General features: G+C 43.8%; 3 protein-coding genes across 4 annotated transcripts; all 3 read left to right on the top strand.

The window, feature by feature from the left end:
• The first annotated feature begins 251 nt into the window (after positions 1-251).
• Positions 252-1116, top strand: LOC118504123 (cytochrome c oxidase assembly factor 4 homolog, mitochondrial). Its single transcript, XM_036038214.1, has 2 exons — positions 252-443; positions 528-1116. The coding sequence occupies exons 1-2, from the start codon at positions 369-371 to the stop codon at positions 639-641; spliced, it is 189 nt and encodes a 62-aa protein (XP_035894107.1). The 5' UTR covers positions 252-368; the 3' UTR covers positions 642-1116.
• On the top strand, positions 261-14641 carry LOC118504066 (long-chain fatty acid transport protein 4). 2 transcript variants are annotated; one of them, XM_036038106.1, is made up of 11 exons: positions 261-443; positions 5835-6211; positions 7681-8069; positions 10425-10529; positions 11404-11563; positions 12725-12926; positions 13033-13225; positions 13296-13374; positions 13439-13708; positions 13772-13862; positions 13939-14641. In XM_036038106.1, the coding sequence occupies exons 2-11, from the start codon at positions 6015-6017 to the stop codon at positions 14245-14247; spliced, it is 1995 nt and encodes a 664-aa protein (XP_035893999.1). In that variant the 5' UTR covers positions 261-443; positions 5835-6014; the 3' UTR covers positions 14248-14641. The 2 variants fall into 2 exon arrangements, with proteins under 2 accessions (XP_035893999.1, XP_035893997.1); XM_036038104.1 differs by lacking the exon at positions 261-443 and adding an exon at positions 3689-4118.
• LOC118504116 (probable peptidyl-tRNA hydrolase 2) lies at positions 607-1116 on the top strand. The gene has a single exon (XM_036038207.1). The coding sequence runs from the start codon at positions 638-640 to the stop codon at positions 1049-1051; it is 414 nt and encodes a 137-aa protein (XP_035894100.1). The 5' UTR covers positions 607-637; the 3' UTR covers positions 1052-1116.
• Positions 14642-18823: the final 4182 nt, after the last annotated feature.

Below are 18823 nucleotides of genomic sequence, written 5' to 3'. Positions count from 1 at the left end.
GTGTACGCGTATATGGTACTGAATTGAGAAGTTCTAACAGGTTCAGCTGGTTCGCTGTTAATATTATCGTTGAAACACTATTATTTTGATAACTCACTCTATTTTAATGGGAAATGAACTATTTTGATTTATTTTTAATATCTTAAACAATCAAAATTGTGGCTTGAGCTTTTTTTAAAAAAGAATAAAACTTGAATCGCTCCGTCCATTTTGAAAAGGCCTTTTCAGCAAGCCGTGATGACAGCTGTTGATTTGTTTACATCATCCAGCCACAAACAACATTTTCGGTTCGCGCGTGTGTGAGGTTCTTTCCAAAAGCGGCATCAAATTCCGGCACCATTATTTCACCATAAGTACACAAATTTATCATGTCCGATGAAGTGGATCCTGTGGAGCAAATGTTGAAGCGTACCGGTTGCCTGAATCTTCATCACAAAGTGCAGGTATGTAGCGCCCGTTCCGATCGTAAGAGATCCCTTTCTGTATGTAGCAACTATAGACATGACTATGTGCATTCTGTTCTTCAGGAGTGCATTGCCGAAACCGGCGACTGGCGGCTCTGTCAGGACGTAGTTAAAGATTTCAAACTGTGCATGAAAGATTATACCGAGAAGCAGCGGGCAAAGTATAGCGACAAATGAACGCGCTCCGTACGTTGTTCGCCACGGTCAACGGTGGCGCTGGTAGTTCCGCCATGAAAATGGTGCTGGTAGTACGGTCGGATTTGGGTTTGAAGAAGGGTAAAATTGCGTCCCAGTGTGCCCATGCAGCCGTTCTTTGCTGCATGCGGGCACAAGCCGGAGGTGGCCCCGGTAGGACCAAACTAGACGCGTGGCTAATGCAGGGCCAACCGAAGATAGTGCTTAGGGTGGATAGCTTGCAGGAGATGCATTCGCTGATGGAACGTGCCGAAACGATCGGTGTAGTTGCCGAGATTGTTCGGGATGCTGGCCGCACGCAGGTTGCTAGTGGGACGGAAACCGTACTAGGCCTGGGACCGGATAGTAGAGAAGCGATAGATTCGTTGGTAGGAAATTTGAAGTTGTTGTAGATATGTGTCTGTGTGTGTTGGGAATGAAGTGTTCAATAATGTAGATTAACCAATACCAAATGTTATTGTTAGTACATTGTATTAAATTTGAGTTGTTTTACATCCGAACACGTTGAATAACCTTTTTGTAATTGTATTTCCTTAGCTCTAAATAATTGTAAAATATTTCAGTTAACTTTATATCTTCTAAATATCACTACTATCGGTGAGTAAGTGAAATTATATTAGTTTTATGTATTCGAATATTGGCAACAATATTTCCTGGGGTTACAACCTTGAGGGGGCTCAGCCTTCCATTTTTTACTTCATTGACTTTGCGTGGCTTAATAAGACACTTTCCGTATCTTGGCGGGGTTTGGACGGACTCCGCTATTGCTTCGGCCACCGGACGACCCTGACTAACCAGCTATGGTGAAATTAAGTCAAGAAATCCAAAAATGGCAAGCCTCAGAAATCAAAACAATGACCAATAGAATTTGCAAAATGCGGAATAAGTATATTTAATGTGATAATCCATTTTTTTAAATACTGCTTCTTACATATTCATTTCTTATCAAAAATTGGATTACAACTACCGTGTATAAACCCCGTTTCAAAACATACCGCGAAAATGAGGTGACGCAAAATGAGGAAATATAGGGCAGAATTTCGCAACATGCAACAACATACGAACCAGAACGTGAGCAAAACAGAATAGGAACATCCGTAGAAGTTAGAAGTTAATCATAATCATCATTTTAACCACTTAAAAATATGTTTCAAACTGCTTTTGTACAAATTTTAATTCTTAATTCCAACAGCTTGATTGATCGTTGCATATTCAATTCCAACGCTCTAATGCATTTTACGATCGAAGTACTTCTACTTATCGTACTTCCCCAGGTTTAAATGATCTGCCCGATCGGTCGACACATTCCACACACATTGCCGAACGGTGCAATGACTTTCGCTTTTACCATTCCGTTGGCACATTCTATGACCTAGGTCTACTAGCGGGAGGCTGGGCGTGACCGCGAGTACGTGACGGAAAGCGTCGCGAAAAGAACGCGCCAAGGAAAGACTAAAAACAACCGACCAAAGAAAGAGAAAGAGAAAACAAACGTTAAATTAACGTTAATCCACATCCGATGAGGGACAATTGTATGTGCGCTCTCAGCTGCTCGCATCACGACCACCACCATAAACCATCATCACCGTCGAATGAGCGATGAAGTGCATCATCGAACAACCGACGGCATGTGCGTACAACCCTCATCGTATGTCGTTGGTACGACGCAGTTCGCAAACCAACCCCCTAACCACCATGGCCGACGCGCTCCGAAATTCCCACCCAAGGGTTGGTGGGTGAAGATTACGAGCCGGGAGTTGGGTGAGGGACGGTTGTTCGCGCTGGTGTGGGTTGGAAGGGCCACGATCTGAATGAAAGGAAACAATAGCTCACTTCCACCAATGTGACTGATATCGGCTGTTTTTAGACGACACTCAAACAGCGACATCAAGTCAAGGGAACTAACTATTCATCTGATCTGTGGATGCGTTGGTCGTTCTGAGAGTGCTTCAGTCACAGTGAGCAGAAAAAAATATTGTGATGGACAACGAAGGTAGGAGATCAATTTAATTTTTAACATGGTTCATTTAGGTGTGCAGGAGATTTAGGAGAATTTTATAATACAGTACAAAAAACATAGAAGGATTTTACATTCAATCCTACTGTTTTCCAGCACTTCATTCTACTGTCCATCGTTTTTTTGTATCATGCCTTGTATGCACATTAAAAATAATGCGACATTAACTAATGATCTAGAGTAATCCCTGTGTGAAGCGATTGGAAATACAGAAGCACAACCTGACGACTAGTGGAGTCCTTCAAGTCGAAAGCTTCTTAGTGTTGGGTCAAAGGGTCTGAGTTTTCTGTCAAAATGTTGAAGAATATCGTGAATATTCTGGTAATATTTATTAAAAACGTGCTGTCCTTGACGACTTGATGTCTAAGACAACTTTATCGTCCATGTGACAATCACTTAAATTACCTTTTTGAAGCATATCTAGACTCCCAATTGATCGCAGCAGCGATCATTAGATTTTTTCTGGTTAAAGCGAATTCAATTGATCGTGAAAGCTCTTAGAGAGCTTGGCTTTTTATTTGGCATTACAAAACCTCGAGAGGCCTCGGCCTGCCATTTCTGGCTTGCTGTGATTTGATTTTACCCCTAGCAAAGTAGTCAGCCCTGCGGTCGTGCAGGCGGTCTGGATGGGATTTGAATCCCAGTCGTGGCGTGTGCCTCTCGTCTCGGCTACCGAACCGCCTCAAGGAAATGTTATTAAAAGGTGCAAAAATTCTACATTCTCATCGTCTTTCTTCATAAGCCCATTTAGCAATAAGCATTTTTTTAACAAAACCTATTAACACTATAATGAAGCTTATTAATTTGTTTTAAAATTAAACATATTATTTTAAAGCTAATCACCAAATGCATTACTCGTACATACTTATTACACAACCGTACTAAAGTTGAATTCAAATAAAGCAAAATAAAAACCAGCACGTGGTCGCACGTCCCATAGTGACAGGGGGTTGATGTGTGCGCGCGCGACACCAAGCCACAACCTCGCTGGGACGGTCGCTTCCGCGTCGCAAACAGTTGATCTTTGTCTGGCAGCGTGGTCGTGACATCGTCGTGTAGCGCGGGTACGATCGATTCTTGGTGTGTTCCGCTCCGGTTGCGTCGGAGTTCAGTTTGCGCCGATCGCGCCGACCGCACACGCACAAGTGTGAAGCGCAGTGCTACCGAGAACGAAACCGTGAGAAGCGACGACTCGTCTCGAAATCTTACCCCAAAACGTGGAAGGTGTCCCGTGTCGGGTGTCGGGTGTTCTTGGCCGGGTCTCCGGTGGTTATCTGAATGACATATGGTTCCTGTGATAAGATTAAACTGAAAGTGGTTCAGCCGCCGGGCTGTATAGCAGTGAAGTGCTTGTTTTCGTTTTCGGGGCTTTACGATACTTGGGAGTGATCCAAAAGACCAAAGTCATCGGATGAGATAAAGCTCGAAAAGGGAGAAAAAAGGTAATAAAACGGACAGCTCTAGCTTTAATGTTGCATTCGATTGGGACGGATTGTGATTCTGGTTGAGTGAGTGGAATGTGTTTTGATTCTAAGTTGAGCTGACTTTGATGGACATATAGCTTAAGGGCATGCCTTATGTACACGATTCTGGATGTAGTATAGACACACCAGAACGCGCCATAACACCAAAGCGTTACCAATTTAGTTGTATTGTCTGGATAGTTGAGTAGGCGTAACTGCGTGAACGGGTCGGGATCGCGAAACCATACCGTAACTGGAGCTGACTGCACGTTGTAGGCCAAGGTGACCGACTGAGCTCCAATAACTGTTGCGCCCAGAAAACTAAAACGCAAATATAGTTGCAGCTGAATAAAAGTGCTCCCGGCAGCATTCAACCACGAATGTAATTGAACCCGGCCACTGCTCTGATCCAATGCTCCCTCTCGAAAGTTGCGGAAGATGATACGCAGCGCAGTCGAGGGACGATTTACGGTCCAATGCCCGCGCCGAAGCTCAGGCGCCTCGCAAGGAAGTGTGTTAATGGACGCAATATTTACAACTTTACTAATCTATTGGCTTATCTGCCTGTCTGTCTCATCTTTCTCCGTTCATTTGCACACTGGTGATGATGATAGTGCGCCCGTGTTCTTGATGCGATAATCGTTATCGTCTTGGAAGCTGAGGCTCGAGAATGTAGGTCCCTTCTGATACTAGTGTGCCAAAGTCCACCGTAACGCACCGAGATGATCTCCTCCGACCCCCGGTCGACCTGAACGAGTGGCGAGAACGTCCCTTTTGCGACACGTACGACGGGCGGCCAATCAGCCACGTCCGGTGGACTTTGTGCCCTGTTCGGGTGATCGTCGAGCGTCTTCCAGCCACCGAGACGCTAACCGATGGTGGTGCGCAATACCTCCAACTTCTACGCGCTTCCAGTGCGAGATCTTGATGCTCTTGATCAGCTGTTACGATCGTGTTTGGCGGGACGGGAGGATGGACGCGTAGCTCCGCGTTGGTCCGCGCCTACGCCATTCCAAAGTGTGGGCACGTGTGACATTCCGAGGTCTTCAACAACGCCCTGAACTTGTGGGCTGCCGTGCGATAATCAATTGCAAAAAAACCCCCATTTAACCTTCCACCGGCGGCCCGGTGCGACCGGGTGCTTAATTAAATTCCCGACACACAACAGTGTGCGGTAAGCGTGTGGTGCGAGGTCTTCGACGACGGAACAAACTGCATGTCCGAGCGTGCCGTACTTGACGTAGCCACTATTTACATATGCGCTAATATGGGACCCGCGTAGGGCAGGACCGGGTTCCTCTACGCCCAAAATGGTTAATCGGCCCGAATGAATGGATGAACGTTTTGTGGTGTAGAATTCGATCATTATCACGAGTACACCCCGGAGGATGGATGTTTATTTGTACAACGCTTCACAACTAAGCACCAGCCACTTGAAGTGTGTATGCATTTTGATTAGGACAATTGATTAGAGCTAAGAAGCCTTGGGGTGTTTGGGGTTTAAGGGGCGGTAGGCAGGCGCGGATGGAGCATGATTACGCGAGTTTAGTTCAATATGATTTGCTTTGGTCAGATTATAGTCATATGAAACCTTAGGAGATATCTAGAATATTTGGCGGGAACTGGTCTTAACTCTTTGGAATTTTTATTATTTTCAACTAATTGGCTTTTTCATTATTTTTTTCTTCTTTTTAGATCTGTGGCATCGAAATTGTCGTCTAATTTAGGGAACACCCGCTGTTTGGTGTCGTTTTCCCCGTACCCCGGAGGAGAGATTTAACGCCCGGAACCAAGTTTAACAGGACGCACCAATTTGCCGGAGGAGAACACAAATCACACCATCGAACGCACCGGCCAACCATCCCAAAAGCAACGATGCTGGTCGCGTTGAGCTTGAAGCAGAAATTTCTGACACTATGCGGCATCACAGCTGCGGCCGTGGCCGCGTCATTAGTGATCGGACAAAGATTGATACCGCAGTCGATACTGACCGGTATCGTTTTTTACCTCATTTCCGGCGATCGGCCCTCGACCGTGTACGCGAGCATCGTGTCACTGCCGCGGGACCTACGGTAAGGAAAGGGAAGCCGGTGCAGCTGAAACGAAACCCTTGTGTTGTAGCATTAAGAAGGGCGCATCCGTCCGTCAGCATCTACTAAGGTCCTACCACTCTACTGGTTGCGTTAGACTGATGCTGCACTTTGCCATGCACGCCATGCCTGATGATGATTTATGTCACCGTTGGTACGCGGTGTGGTCTGGTGATTGTTTCTAAGTAGCGATAACACGTTCTAATGCGCCGGCTCGCCTAAATCGCATATAGGACTGGGGATAGGATGGAAGTTGGATTCGGGCGGGGACGTTTGGGACGCATCTTTGATTCAATTCTCTCGCCCGTTTGAAATTGCAGCTCCATTCCTAATGACGGTTCTGTCGACTCCGGTGGCGGGGTGGAACGGGAAGCGAGGGAGCGGATTGTTCGTACGTAATACTTTGCCGAGCAATTTCTCCGGGCTATCGCAAACCTAGTATCCGTGGCACCGGCGGTAACACTCGTTAAATCATGCCAAATTACAGTCGGTTGGCCGGTCGGGTTATCTCATGCATCCAGCCGGCCGCCATGGTAACGGCGCGTGATGATGATACCCTTCAATCAGGGGTTTTGAAATTCAACAGTTATCTTGGTGCATAAATTTTGACGCAGATCAGAACACGCGAATTTAAGATCGTTTTTCGGGGAGGCGAGCTGATAATACTATAATTGTTAGACGTAAGGGTTGATGCGGGAATAATTGAATATTGTTGATGTACTTACTAAAGTACATAAAGTAGAGAGAAGACAGAGAGAATTTTGGGAATTTGAGCATTGCCTCTCACAATCTGTCAGAAGAATTACGAAAAATAGTTTTTTAAATACCAAATTATCTTTCTCAACTCTTCAACCCATGCTTGAAAACCGTCTTAGTATACTGCTGGTTCTAAATCGAAGTCGCCAGCAATATCGGGATGATTCGTTTAATAAGAACTGGGATGGGCTGAGTACCCAATCGCAATTTGATTTTAATTCACTTTAGTTTAATTTAATTTAGTAGTAGAATAATTAACTCCAAAGCCTCTAAAACACTCAACTAATCATGAAAAGCTACAAAATGCCGTATGAAAAATCCACCTTACAAAAACTTTAACCTAGAGTTGCCAGTAATAGTGTGATTGATCCATCTGATGAGATCGTGCCAGTAATATGTTTGTTTATGACTAATTTAAACATCATTGTTGCGAGCTTATTACCAGCAACCGACAATTTGCATCGCGTGCACCGCAGAAAAAAATCTGACCAACCGTAAATTGTCGTTTCATTGTCGGCCTTAATGATGGTGCGATGATTAACTGTGAAAGCGTTCAAGTTAGTGCTTATGCGGGTGTGGACAACAAGTCTAGCAAAAAAAAAAGCATTACTTTGTAGTGCCTGGGTTTAAAAAAGCAATCTAATTTACTAAAGTATTTCTTCTTTTTTCTTCTTCTTCCTACTTCCTTCCCATAGAACTGCAGTTATCTTCCTGAAGCTTAACCTTAGCCTTTACCGATACGAGCGGGCCGGTGCGACGGTAATACAAATCTTCGAGCGCGTTGTCGCACGCCACCCGAACAAGGTAGCGTTCCTGATGGACGATGGGCAGCTCACGTTCCGCCAGGTGAAGCAGCTGGCCGACCGCATAGCGGCCCACTTTTACGCGAAGGGCTTCCGGAAGGGCGACACGATAGCGCTGCTGATGGAGACCCGGCTCGAGTATCCGTGCATCTGGCTCGGTCTGTCGAAGGTCGGCATCGTGACGGCGCTGATCAATTCGAACCTGCGGAAGGAAACGCTGCGTCACTCGATAACGGTGGCTAATTCGAAGGCAATCATCGTCAGCCAGGAGCTGGCCGGAGGTGAGTGATAATAGAAACTGTCAATCAATCATCTTGGCAAACCACACCACCGGGGCCCCGTCCTTTGTGCGTGCTACCGGTGACTGATGTGCTCCGGTCGTTGTCTTAGTTGTCCGGTGTTTCCCGAGTTTCCGGAGTAGGATACGAATTCTTGGTTTTACCGATTCATCTCGCTTCGTTGCACAGGGTGGTAAGGTTTTCTGTACGGTACATTTTACCGCAAGGAGCAGATAAGGAGAAGCCCGTTCGAATGAAACATGCCTGTTTAGGTCCGATGCGAGGATGATGAAGTTTTTTTCTGTAGTTGTTTTGTTTCTACTCAGGATTCACATCGTGCCGGAGTACCTGGGAATGCCTCAGAATGGCCCCATACCCGTACTCGAGGCTCGTCAATATTACCCGAAACCGAAACCGCTCTACTGATCGGGGCCATTTTGTGGTCATCAATCGTATGCTCATTGTCAGCATTTGGTGGGCTATCCGGATTCGGCTCACTGTGGGAGAACTGATAACCTAAACGTAGTTTTCGGTTGCGTTTCATTTTCCTACCCCGAAAAGATAGCTTACGTCCCGGTATCCCTCAGCCCTGGGACAGAGAAATTCAAATGTGTACAGTTTTTTTGTGTGTGTATGTATTATCCACCTAGACCTAGAGGGACATGATGGAGTAGTTTTTTTTCTGTTGCTGTTATGACGAATGCAGGAGACATGATCGAAATTGAGCTTTTGAGGGATTTTTTAATTAAAAGTGAAGAGGTTTGGTACAAATGCCTTTTCTGACGAAGGTTAGTGGAAATGAGCAGCAAATGGATGGGTGTTGCAGCAAGCAGGCGCAAGGGTGGTAATTGGATTGGTCGAGCTTGAGGCTTGATTGAACTACTACTAATCAGCGTTTTTGGGTAAAAATCGCTTCAAGCTAAATATGCATTTGCATGTAGATGTTTTGATTGATTGTGGTTTTGTTTTGGTTAGAATTTATTTTCAAAATGATGCTGTCATGCGAGTCCTATTAGGCTAGGCGAACCGGTAGGGAATAATGAAGCCTATGAGAGATTTTTTTCTGGGAGGTGTTCGACAATTGATTTAGTAAGACTCAGTAAAACTATTTTTTCTTAATGTCTTTTCTGGTTACCCTTACGACAATTATAGCAACCTATTGGAGCTGATCCTCCGTCTGTGGTTCGCCCAAAATAATTTATTGCCACTGCTACGAGACTTTTGGAAAGTTAACGGACTTTTGAAAGTACATTTCTTCCAATTGTTTCTTGACACTTTGTACGGAGCCAAGAGTGTACATAAAGAGAATTTTGTGTATAATATTTCTTAACGTAGTATACATTAAAGGTGTGGTCAGAAGTCCTCAAGCCCTAGCGGGAAGAATTTTAGAAACTTTGTTTGGGAGCAAGATTATGACTTAAGAATTACGTTCATACATAAGGAAATCTGATATGTTTTCGAGCACCTGGTCCTTAGTTTTCTTAATCAACTTTTGTTGCTATTTATTGCTCTGGAGATCTGTCGGACGATTTCTATTTTACGTTCTCTCCTGTCTATAGAAAGCGAGAGAGAAATAAAAGATGTTGTACAATCTTAATCAACTACATAACATAGTTAGTGGTCAGGAAGTGTCTCATGATGTCCAAGTTTTTCTGGTACTCTGGAAAAATGTCTGGTTGTAGAACCAATAATTGGAAGATTTATTCAAATGTATGTCCCTTGGTTGTATTGAATCTAGCTTCCCCAGAAGAAGAAAAATATGTATAGTTTCTTATCACTATATTGTCAAGGGTTGATTCTGAACAATATCCATAATATTCTAGATTCTTAGCCGCCTGTTCTAGAAGTCTTAGCTGTAGAACTAAATTTTCACCAGGACTTGAAGCTTCCTAATTCGCTTTGGATGAATTTAAAGGCCTTGGTAAACGATCAAGTGGTCGGAAGCTGTCATATATCTAAGGGTTTTCGTCTGTCCTCACGAGAAATGATATTGTAAGATCCTAATTGAGCTAAATTTTCTTTGCTGATGGGGTTCAGATGAGATTCGATGCACGATCTTCCATGAAAATGACCGAGTGGAGTAGCATAGGGCCTATAAGCTATCAGCTGGTTTGAATATCTAACTTACTATAGCCACAATGTCTAATAATAACTTATTATTTTTTAAGATTCCTTCAAAAGAATCAACTGAACTTAAAAAACATTTTTTTCCTTGTACTCCATTCACTGTGCACACGCAGTAATTAAGAATTCGTAATCCTTCCGCAAGCAAGTGGTCTTCAACGCTTCCTTCGCTCCACACGCCAGACCAGAGAAAGAGAGAGAAAACCCCGTTAATATTCCCACTGTCTTTTGCAGCGATCGCCGAAATAAACGAGCAGGAAGGCATAAAAGGCTTACCGGTACATCTATTCCGCACGGACGGTGCCGACACCACCAGCAGCAGCAGTGACCCATTGCCAGGTAAATGAGTTTTTATTCAATTGCACCCGATTGGATCCTTTGCAAAAGGTACTTTCTCGCCGCATTGGGGGATGAGAACCTCTGACCCGGACGCAGACCCGAGTTCGATTTTGCCTTCCATTCCACGCCTATCCGGTTCGATTCTGAACCCGATGCTTACGCCCGGTTTTTGAAGCATTGTCCAATCGTCCCCAATCGGTTCGGCTCTAGTATCGTTCACATTCATGGCCACAGTACCGTGACCGATTCCTCAAGCACAAATCCACCTATAGAAATAGTGCGAAAAGATCCGGTGGAAGCATCAGCAGCAGTAGCATTTAAGAATATTCCACCGAGTCATTCTTACCGCTCAACCTTTTGCTAGTGAACGAGCGTGGAAAGCGAATCGCCAGACACAGAGAAAGATCCCTGTCCGAAACCTCTGCTGTTTTCCCATAAATTGCACACATCTCGATTGCGATGATGTATGCTCGTGCGCTACCATTCGTACCGGGGGCGCTGTTTCTTCAGCCGGGCGCAACCTTGTGTTTCCATGGGAAACCACCACCATCCTTCCGATTGTATCCCTCCCGGTCCTGCCCCTCCGTTAGCCTGGCTGGGTGGGTTGGTGGGTGGCGTCGTTTGCACGAAGTTTTATCACCAACTCCTTCCCTAGCAAACCGAGCATGATGTGAAAGGTGTGAATCGTTCCAGCAGGTTTTGCGAATATGTGTGCAGTAACCGGCGAGCTGGTCTCATATGTGACGCCGTGAAACATAAACGAAAAAGCGAGTGAAAGACTCACACACACCTTCCGAGAGCTTTTAATGCGATACGATATAATTGATAATCATAAATCATCTTCTCACGTGTGCACACAATTTTTCTGTTTTAGATGCCGAAGATTTAAGGCTCAGCGTGGATAGTGGCAGCAGTAGCTCAAACGTAGATTTAAGCGGTATCCCGAATGATATATCACCGAAAGATAAATTGGTTTACATCTATACGTCCGGCACGACCGGCATGCCGAAGGCGGCCGTCATCACGAACCTGAGGTGAGTGTTTGTGCGGTACGGACGGGACGGGCGGCTGTCGTCGTCACACCTTTTGGGCGGCTGTTTGTCCACGCGGTAGTTTAGCATTCTGGCGAGTCATTTATTTACCTACCAGTTCATTTGTCCCTGTTTTTGCTTTCGTCAAGTTTTGTCCATTTTTTTTTAAAAGCATGAGAAATGTTTATTTGTTGTTGAAATTTTAACTTCTCTAAAGTTTTTTATTCGTTTCTTTATCAATTTTACTTTTCATTTATTTTTTTGTTTATTAATTTGCTCGTTTGAAACATAGCAATTTTTTATAATTATCTATCAACAGTTTGTTTCTTTCATCGGTGTTTTCCTAATTTACGAGAAAGCTTTCTTTTCTTAACTTATTTAAAACATTTTTATTTAAATCGTTTTTATTTAGAAAATTTAGTTTTAGCCAAATATTTTCGAATAAGAAGATTTTATTTCTCTTTTGATTATTATTTTTTTGTTTTATTGTTGGTGGAAGCAAATTTTCATTTTCGCTTTTATTTACTTTAAATATTTTTTCATGTTCTTATTTGTTAATTTATCAACTTAATTGATTTTTTTTTAATTTTTAATTTCTTATTACAATTTCATTTTAATGTATATACAGGAGATATTTATTTGCATATTTTTATCATCGTTCACAATATTTTAACTCTGATTTCATTGACAAATTTTACTGTTTTTATGTGTTAGTATATTTTTTTTAAATCTTTTTTTTAATAAGTTTTATTTTATATTTTTTTATATTTGGTTTTATTTTTGCATTTTTATGTGCTTTTTCATTCTTTGCTATTTCTCTTCGAATATAAAAAATCAATCTATTGTTTGTGCTCTTTCAATTAACTTTTTTACCCAATTTGGTTTTTATCTTGATAAAACGATTTTTGTTCAGTTCCAACAGCTTTCCAAAGACTACATTGTTAAATGAATTGCTATTGTTCTCACCACCACACACCATTGCACATTTTTTTTGCCAGCATTCTTGCCAGTTGCTAACCCTCCCCATCGGTAGTGTCATTTTTCTTACCACCTTCATTGTTAGCCATTATCATCGCCAAAGTGTTTGGGGGGTGGGTGGGGATGGAACAGAACAAAACCAACACAAACAAATAAAACAAAACTTCCGTTTTCTTTTCGCAAAAGGTACACGTTCATGGCCTTGGGATGCTATTACATGCTGAGCTTCCGCGATGACGACATCATTTATAATTCATTGCCACTGTACCATTCGGCCGGCGGTATGATCGGCGTTGGCAGTGTGCTGCTGTGCGGTGTGACAGCCGCCTTGAGGAAGAAGTTCTCAGCCTCCAACTTCTGGACGGACTGTATCCGGTACAAGTGCACGGTAAGAGCTACTGGGCGAGCTCGTGGTGGCATGCTGAAGCGCCGGTATCTTAAACGTTTTTATCTGCTTTACTTTCCCTTTCGTTTGTACGTGTGTGTGTTTGTAGGTGGCACAATATATTGGGGAAATATGTCGCTTCCTACTGATGACACCACCGAAACCGACGGACACACAGCACAGCGTGCGGCTCATGTTTGGAAACGGTTTGCGACCGCAGATTTGGCCCCAGTTTGTGTCACGGTTTAATATCAAGCAGATCGGAGAGTTTTATGGTTCAACGGAAGGCAACTCGAATTTATGTAAGTATTTGGGGAATTTAAATTATTCAAGTAATGATTTACAAAACTGATATTTATCTTAATGCTTCAGTGAACATCGACAACACAATGGGAGCCGTTGGTTTCGTTCCCAACTTTGCCAAAGCCATCTATCCGGTTACGTTGATAAGGTAAATTAACAAAATAATAAATTTAAACAAAAAATAATAAATCTTCTTCGTTTTTCTCTCCAAGGTGCGATGAAGAGACAGGTGAAATCATCCGAGGGTCGGATGGCTTCTGCATCAAGTGTAAGCCGGGCGAGCCGGGTGTGTTTGTCGGCAAGATCAACCCGAAGAAGGCACTGAACTCGTTCGTTGGCTACGCGGACAAGGCGGCCTCGGAGAAGAAGGTGCTGCACGACGTGTTCCGCAAAGGGGACATTTTCTTCAACTCGGGTGACATTTTGGTGCAGGATTTGCTCGGAAACTATTACTTCAAGGATCGGACGGGTGATACATTCAGGTATGGAATTGGTGCAACATTAAAGATTGGCAGCAATTATAATGGGGGATATAATCGTTTTAGATGGCGCGGCGAGAACGTGGCTACATCCGAAGTGGAAGGAGTCATCACAACGATCGTGGGTTTGAAAGATTGTGCCGTTTACGGTGTTGATGTAAGTAGCCGATTCGGCGCGTTCTAAAGTGATTCAAGAAAACTATAGTTTTTAAACCTCTTTTACCATCTTACAGATCCCCGAAACGGAAGGTAAGGCCGGTATGGCCGCGATCGTCGACCCCGACAATAAGGTTGATATGGAGCAGCTCGCAGCCGGAATCCGTGCCAGTCTACCGGCGTACGCCAGACCCCTGTTCATACGTGTCCTCTCCGAGGTGCCGATGACGACAACGTTCAAGCTAAAGAAGCGAGACCTGCAGGTGGACGGGTACGATCTGAACAAAGTTAAGGATCCAATCTATTTCCTTCAAAGCAACGGTACCTATCGATTGTTTACCGCCGAAGATCACGAAACCATCAAGAGTGGCAAAGCGCGGCTATGAGCGAGTGCGAGGAGATTGATTGTGCTTTAAAAGATCTTTTAGCTGCAAGATGGGAAGGCACAGCGGATCAGCCATCGGCAATCCTTTCCAGCTCCATTTTCATTTCAGATCTTCTTCTTGTTGGTTTTTTTTCTTTTGTATTGTTTGTAATAATTGTGTCATGTACGTCATCATCTCCCAAAGACCCCAAATAAGGAAGAAACAATTGACTGAAAATTATGCTGCGGGAAATACTGTATTACGTGAACACGTTCTCACAATCTCGATTGGAGGTAGCGATCTGTGTACGATAAGAAGGTTTATGCATTTTGTAATTTTGCGCTCTCGACTCTAGTGACTGCTAAGAAATCTTAATCAGTAGCAATAAATTAGGTTTCTATATCACTATATCGAAGCGGTGGTATTATTCTATTCTGATAATTAAATAGTCCTGCTTGTGTGGGTCAATATTGAGAAATTAATTTTATTTTTAACGATTTAATTTAAACCATTTATGCACTTTTTCTCTATCTCTCTTACGCGCCAATGCACTCGTTAGCCCAGCATAAACAAAAATCGCCATTTAGACCAGACACACGCGCACTGTGTGAATTATTAATAAAAAGAAAACCTCTTCCCTTAAAAAGCCAAACCAAAAAACAAAAACAAAAAATCGCCTCGCAAAACAAGCGAAGCGTCAGAAATTATATCAAATACATATAGACAGGGATGCATAATTTTCAATATTTTACCAACGAGCAAAAACGGCAATAGGAAGCTAGGGGAGGAGGCTCATTTGGTCGCAACCCATTTCGCCGTCGCATGTTTGCATGTCAGTTGGTGTTTCTCCGTTGTGCCTTTTTGTGCACAGGCCGCACCAGCATGACGACGATGCAAATTTTGCCATATTGCCACCTTGCGCGCGCTCACTCGCACGTTCGTCACCTGGCCGTCAAATGCGTCCCACACGGCGGGTGGGAGCAGAAATTAAATGTATAATATGCGAGCGAGAAGAAAATAAACGCTAATGTTTGTATTAATTTATTTTCGACATATCAAATTCGCAAATGGCGGTGGCTGCCGTGGCCGGACCGTGTGGAATGTGAAAAAGGCGGCAAATTTTGCCCACTTTACTCTAGTGTTTTTTTTTCTTCATTCCGTCGCGACAAATAGTTATAGATGAAAAACAGAAAATGGGGTGGGAAAAAAGTGGAGAAAATGCGTGCGGAGTGAGGGAACCTGCTTGTGTGTGTCTGTGTGTGTGTGTGTGTGGGGAGGATTTAATTTCCATAAAATTCAATTTAGCACTTTTCGATTTGCTTTGGCAACCCCGAAGCCGTGGGATGCATGTCGCGATGCATGTACCGAAAACTGAACCCCCATTCCCTTCCCTTAGACACCCCTTCACACCCTAGTGTCACAACACTTAGCTAGTTGTATGGTTGGATAATTGTGGAGCTGGCGGGATGGGATGGTGCAATTTCTGTTTGAACTAGGGGAAGGGATAGCGCTACAGTGCACACACACACACACCAACACACACGCGATATGCTAAAGTGACCGGACACACAAAAGGCCGCTTGCATGCTTTCCGCGCAAACAAGTGTGCACATACGCACACACACACACACAGACCGTGCGCGATGTGAACGCTGCGAGGTGTCCTGGTAGTGTTTATGCAAATTTGGTGTTGCTATTGTCATAACAAATACTTATCGTCGCATAACCAATTAGCGATGCGAACTGCACCATCCACCACACCATCATGAGGGGGGGGGGGGGGGGGGGGGGGGGAAGGAGTCGGTGGGTCGCGAGTGGATACGACGGTAGAATAACCACCCGTGGAACCGGGGCATCTAACGGGAATTAAATTGCTTTTCTGCACCATCACTCACAAGGGGTGGGAAGGGGGTATCGAAGGAAAGGAGGGAGGACTGTCAAAATGTATGATTCACGATACGGCACTATTAAAAGCGCACACAGCCGCGGTGGGTTGAGGGCACGCAGCGGTTATGATTGAACAAATCAGAATGTTATCGACAGATTAGGGGGCGCAAACCCCCCCCCCCCACCCTTAGAAAAATGGGTTGCGGGCGGGGTGTGAGGTATGGCAGTGGGAGCATAATGTCGCCTTGTGCGTGCGTTGGGTTTTTCGGGTGGTGGGAAAACTATTGCCAAGATTGATGATGACGGTGGATGTGGAGGGGCAGTGTTTTGTTTGGGACTGTTAGTAGATCGTAGATCGGGCCACACATTACGATGAGATGTGGTTTGCGATGTGGCCCGTGTGCTGTGCGATAAAAGTGTTGATCGTTCGTTTAACGGCACTGACGGTGGCTTTGTATTATCGAATGAATATTTACATTACTTACCCGTCATTGCGTACGCGACGCGGGTTTTAGGCCGGTGGAGCAGCATGGTGGTTTACTGCTGAAAGCTACCAGGCGCCTCCATTCGGGTGGGTCAGATGCTTTGTTCGGGACGGGGAGGGATGAAAATTGAATTCTTTTCAGTGTAAAATTACGTTAATTTTAATACGTAATTAATAAAAACCTAATTTTTTATTTCCTCTTTTATTTACGGTTTGACAAACAATTTAAACTAAATTGCTTTAAGAATAATTATTTTAGAAATAATATCCTTTATCCTTTTCCTGTATTAATCCTTGATTATTATTTATAATAATTCTCAAGCGAGTCATTACTTAAAAATTTATATTAACTTTTTTAATTAAAAAATAAAAAATTCAGTTTTTAGGCATTTAAAAATAAAAAAAAGTGATTCGACGAATTGAAAGCATCGGCATTTTACAAACTGCCAAAAATGTGTACTACCCACGATTGATAGGTTCGTTTTACAGCACATCAGCTAAAGACTTCAGGTGCCTGAATTATAAATTGCCCGCTTCCCCGAAACGCCACCTAGCACGACAAGCAACTGTCAGCGAATCGATGAATCCGTTCCATGTTCGGTTCACTGTACGAATGACACATCCGTGTTACATTGTGCAACTGCTAGAAACTAAACCTCCCCGGTTCGCACAATCGGCCACAACCGGCTGCAATGGAAATACGCGTCTTCTAACCGTCAAATTGTTGTAAAAATGCATTTATGACACATTTCAAACGAAAACGCCTGCCCCCCACCTCGCAACTAAACCCCGATCCACGTTTGGACAAATCACGTGGAACGCAATGGCCCATACCGAAGCGCCAAACACATTTAGACATTGCCGACATGAAAGAGCGAAAAAGTTGCAATGTGAAGAGCACCAGTCCACCGTGTGGTTCTACCCGCCACACGATTCGCCCCTCCCCCTGCAACTCAACTCCAGCCGAACGAAGCCGTTTGCCATGTTTTCGGTGCACTAATGGATTTGAGTTTGCGATAAGTAAAGCGATGGTACACACAAAAACACATGTTTTTATCAAAATGACAGATGTTTGAATTGAATCTCTGCCCGTGATGCGCTCTCGGGCATCCGCGCTTGAATGTAGGACATCGGTACGCTCGTCCACACGTACGAGAACCGGGGAATGAGCCCCCGGATAATGAATGGGTGGAAGATGAGTGCGTGTGTGTGTGCGTCTACTGGTCGGTGGCGCATTTTCCGCAAACATATTTTAAGGGGTAATGTCTCAAAATCGTCATCGTTCGTGGATGAAGAGTGCCGGATTCGGGGGTCGGATATGTTTACAGCCCGACCGTGGACCGAGGATGGTTATGCTGGAAACGGATTTTATTACAAATTAATTTCGACACGGTGTGGAAATGCTTGTCCGACTAACGGTGTGGAGAGGATAGGCGTCATGGGAGTTGGATAATTGTAGGCTCGACGTGAGTGTACCGATGAGCATTCTTTTCGTTCGTCATTAAGAGGATTGATTAGTAATTGACAGAATGGTTGAAGTTGGAAATAAAGGTGACAGGTGTATTTTTTATCTTTTTCATGTAAAATCTATAGTATATATCTATAATACATCTACAAATTACCTGAAGCGACAATAATATAAAAATATTTTCTGATATTTCATGGTAACTTTATTCGGATGGCCCGGTTGTCGAGGTCGGAGTACTACCAAAAGCTTAAGAAGACAATATTGGCCATGTATTAGTTGCAGAGCGAAAATATGTTGTAGTTCTCAATAAAGACTTAAATTAAATGTTTCAGAAATTGCGCCCCTGTTTTTTTCTACTTGAATTTCCCTTCCATAATCCTTTCCCAATTTATACTCAGCTAGTAGGACAAGCAGCTGCTGATTTATCCTACATTTATCCCATGCACTTTGAATTGTTTGCTCTGAAACTATGTTTCACAACCATACATTCAAATCCATGCTCCCATCCGTTGCACTAACTACAACCAGCACCATTGCCGAACGACCGTTTGATGCGATAATCATTGGTAAATTGTTTGGCCGAATGTTTATCTATCTGCCGGCAGCCGAAGGCTAGAAGCTGGTCGGTTCGTACGCAACAACCATGACAGCAGAAGCGACAACACTCCAAGTACCAGTTACCGGCTGGTGTTTGGGTACCTTGGGTATTTATAATCGCAGCATATGCGTCCAAGTGTGTGCAAACATCACTCAACGGG

This window comes from Anopheles stephensi, chromosome 2 (genome assembly GCF_013141755.1).
Source record: "Anopheles stephensi strain Indian chromosome 2, UCI_ANSTEP_V1.0, whole genome shotgun sequence".
In the NCBI taxonomy this organism is placed as follows: domain Eukaryota; kingdom Metazoa; phylum Arthropoda; class Insecta; order Diptera; family Culicidae; genus Anopheles; species Anopheles stephensi.
The sequence above is the reverse complement of the archived record's forward strand: the minus strand, read 5'-3'. Positions and strand labels throughout refer to the sequence as shown.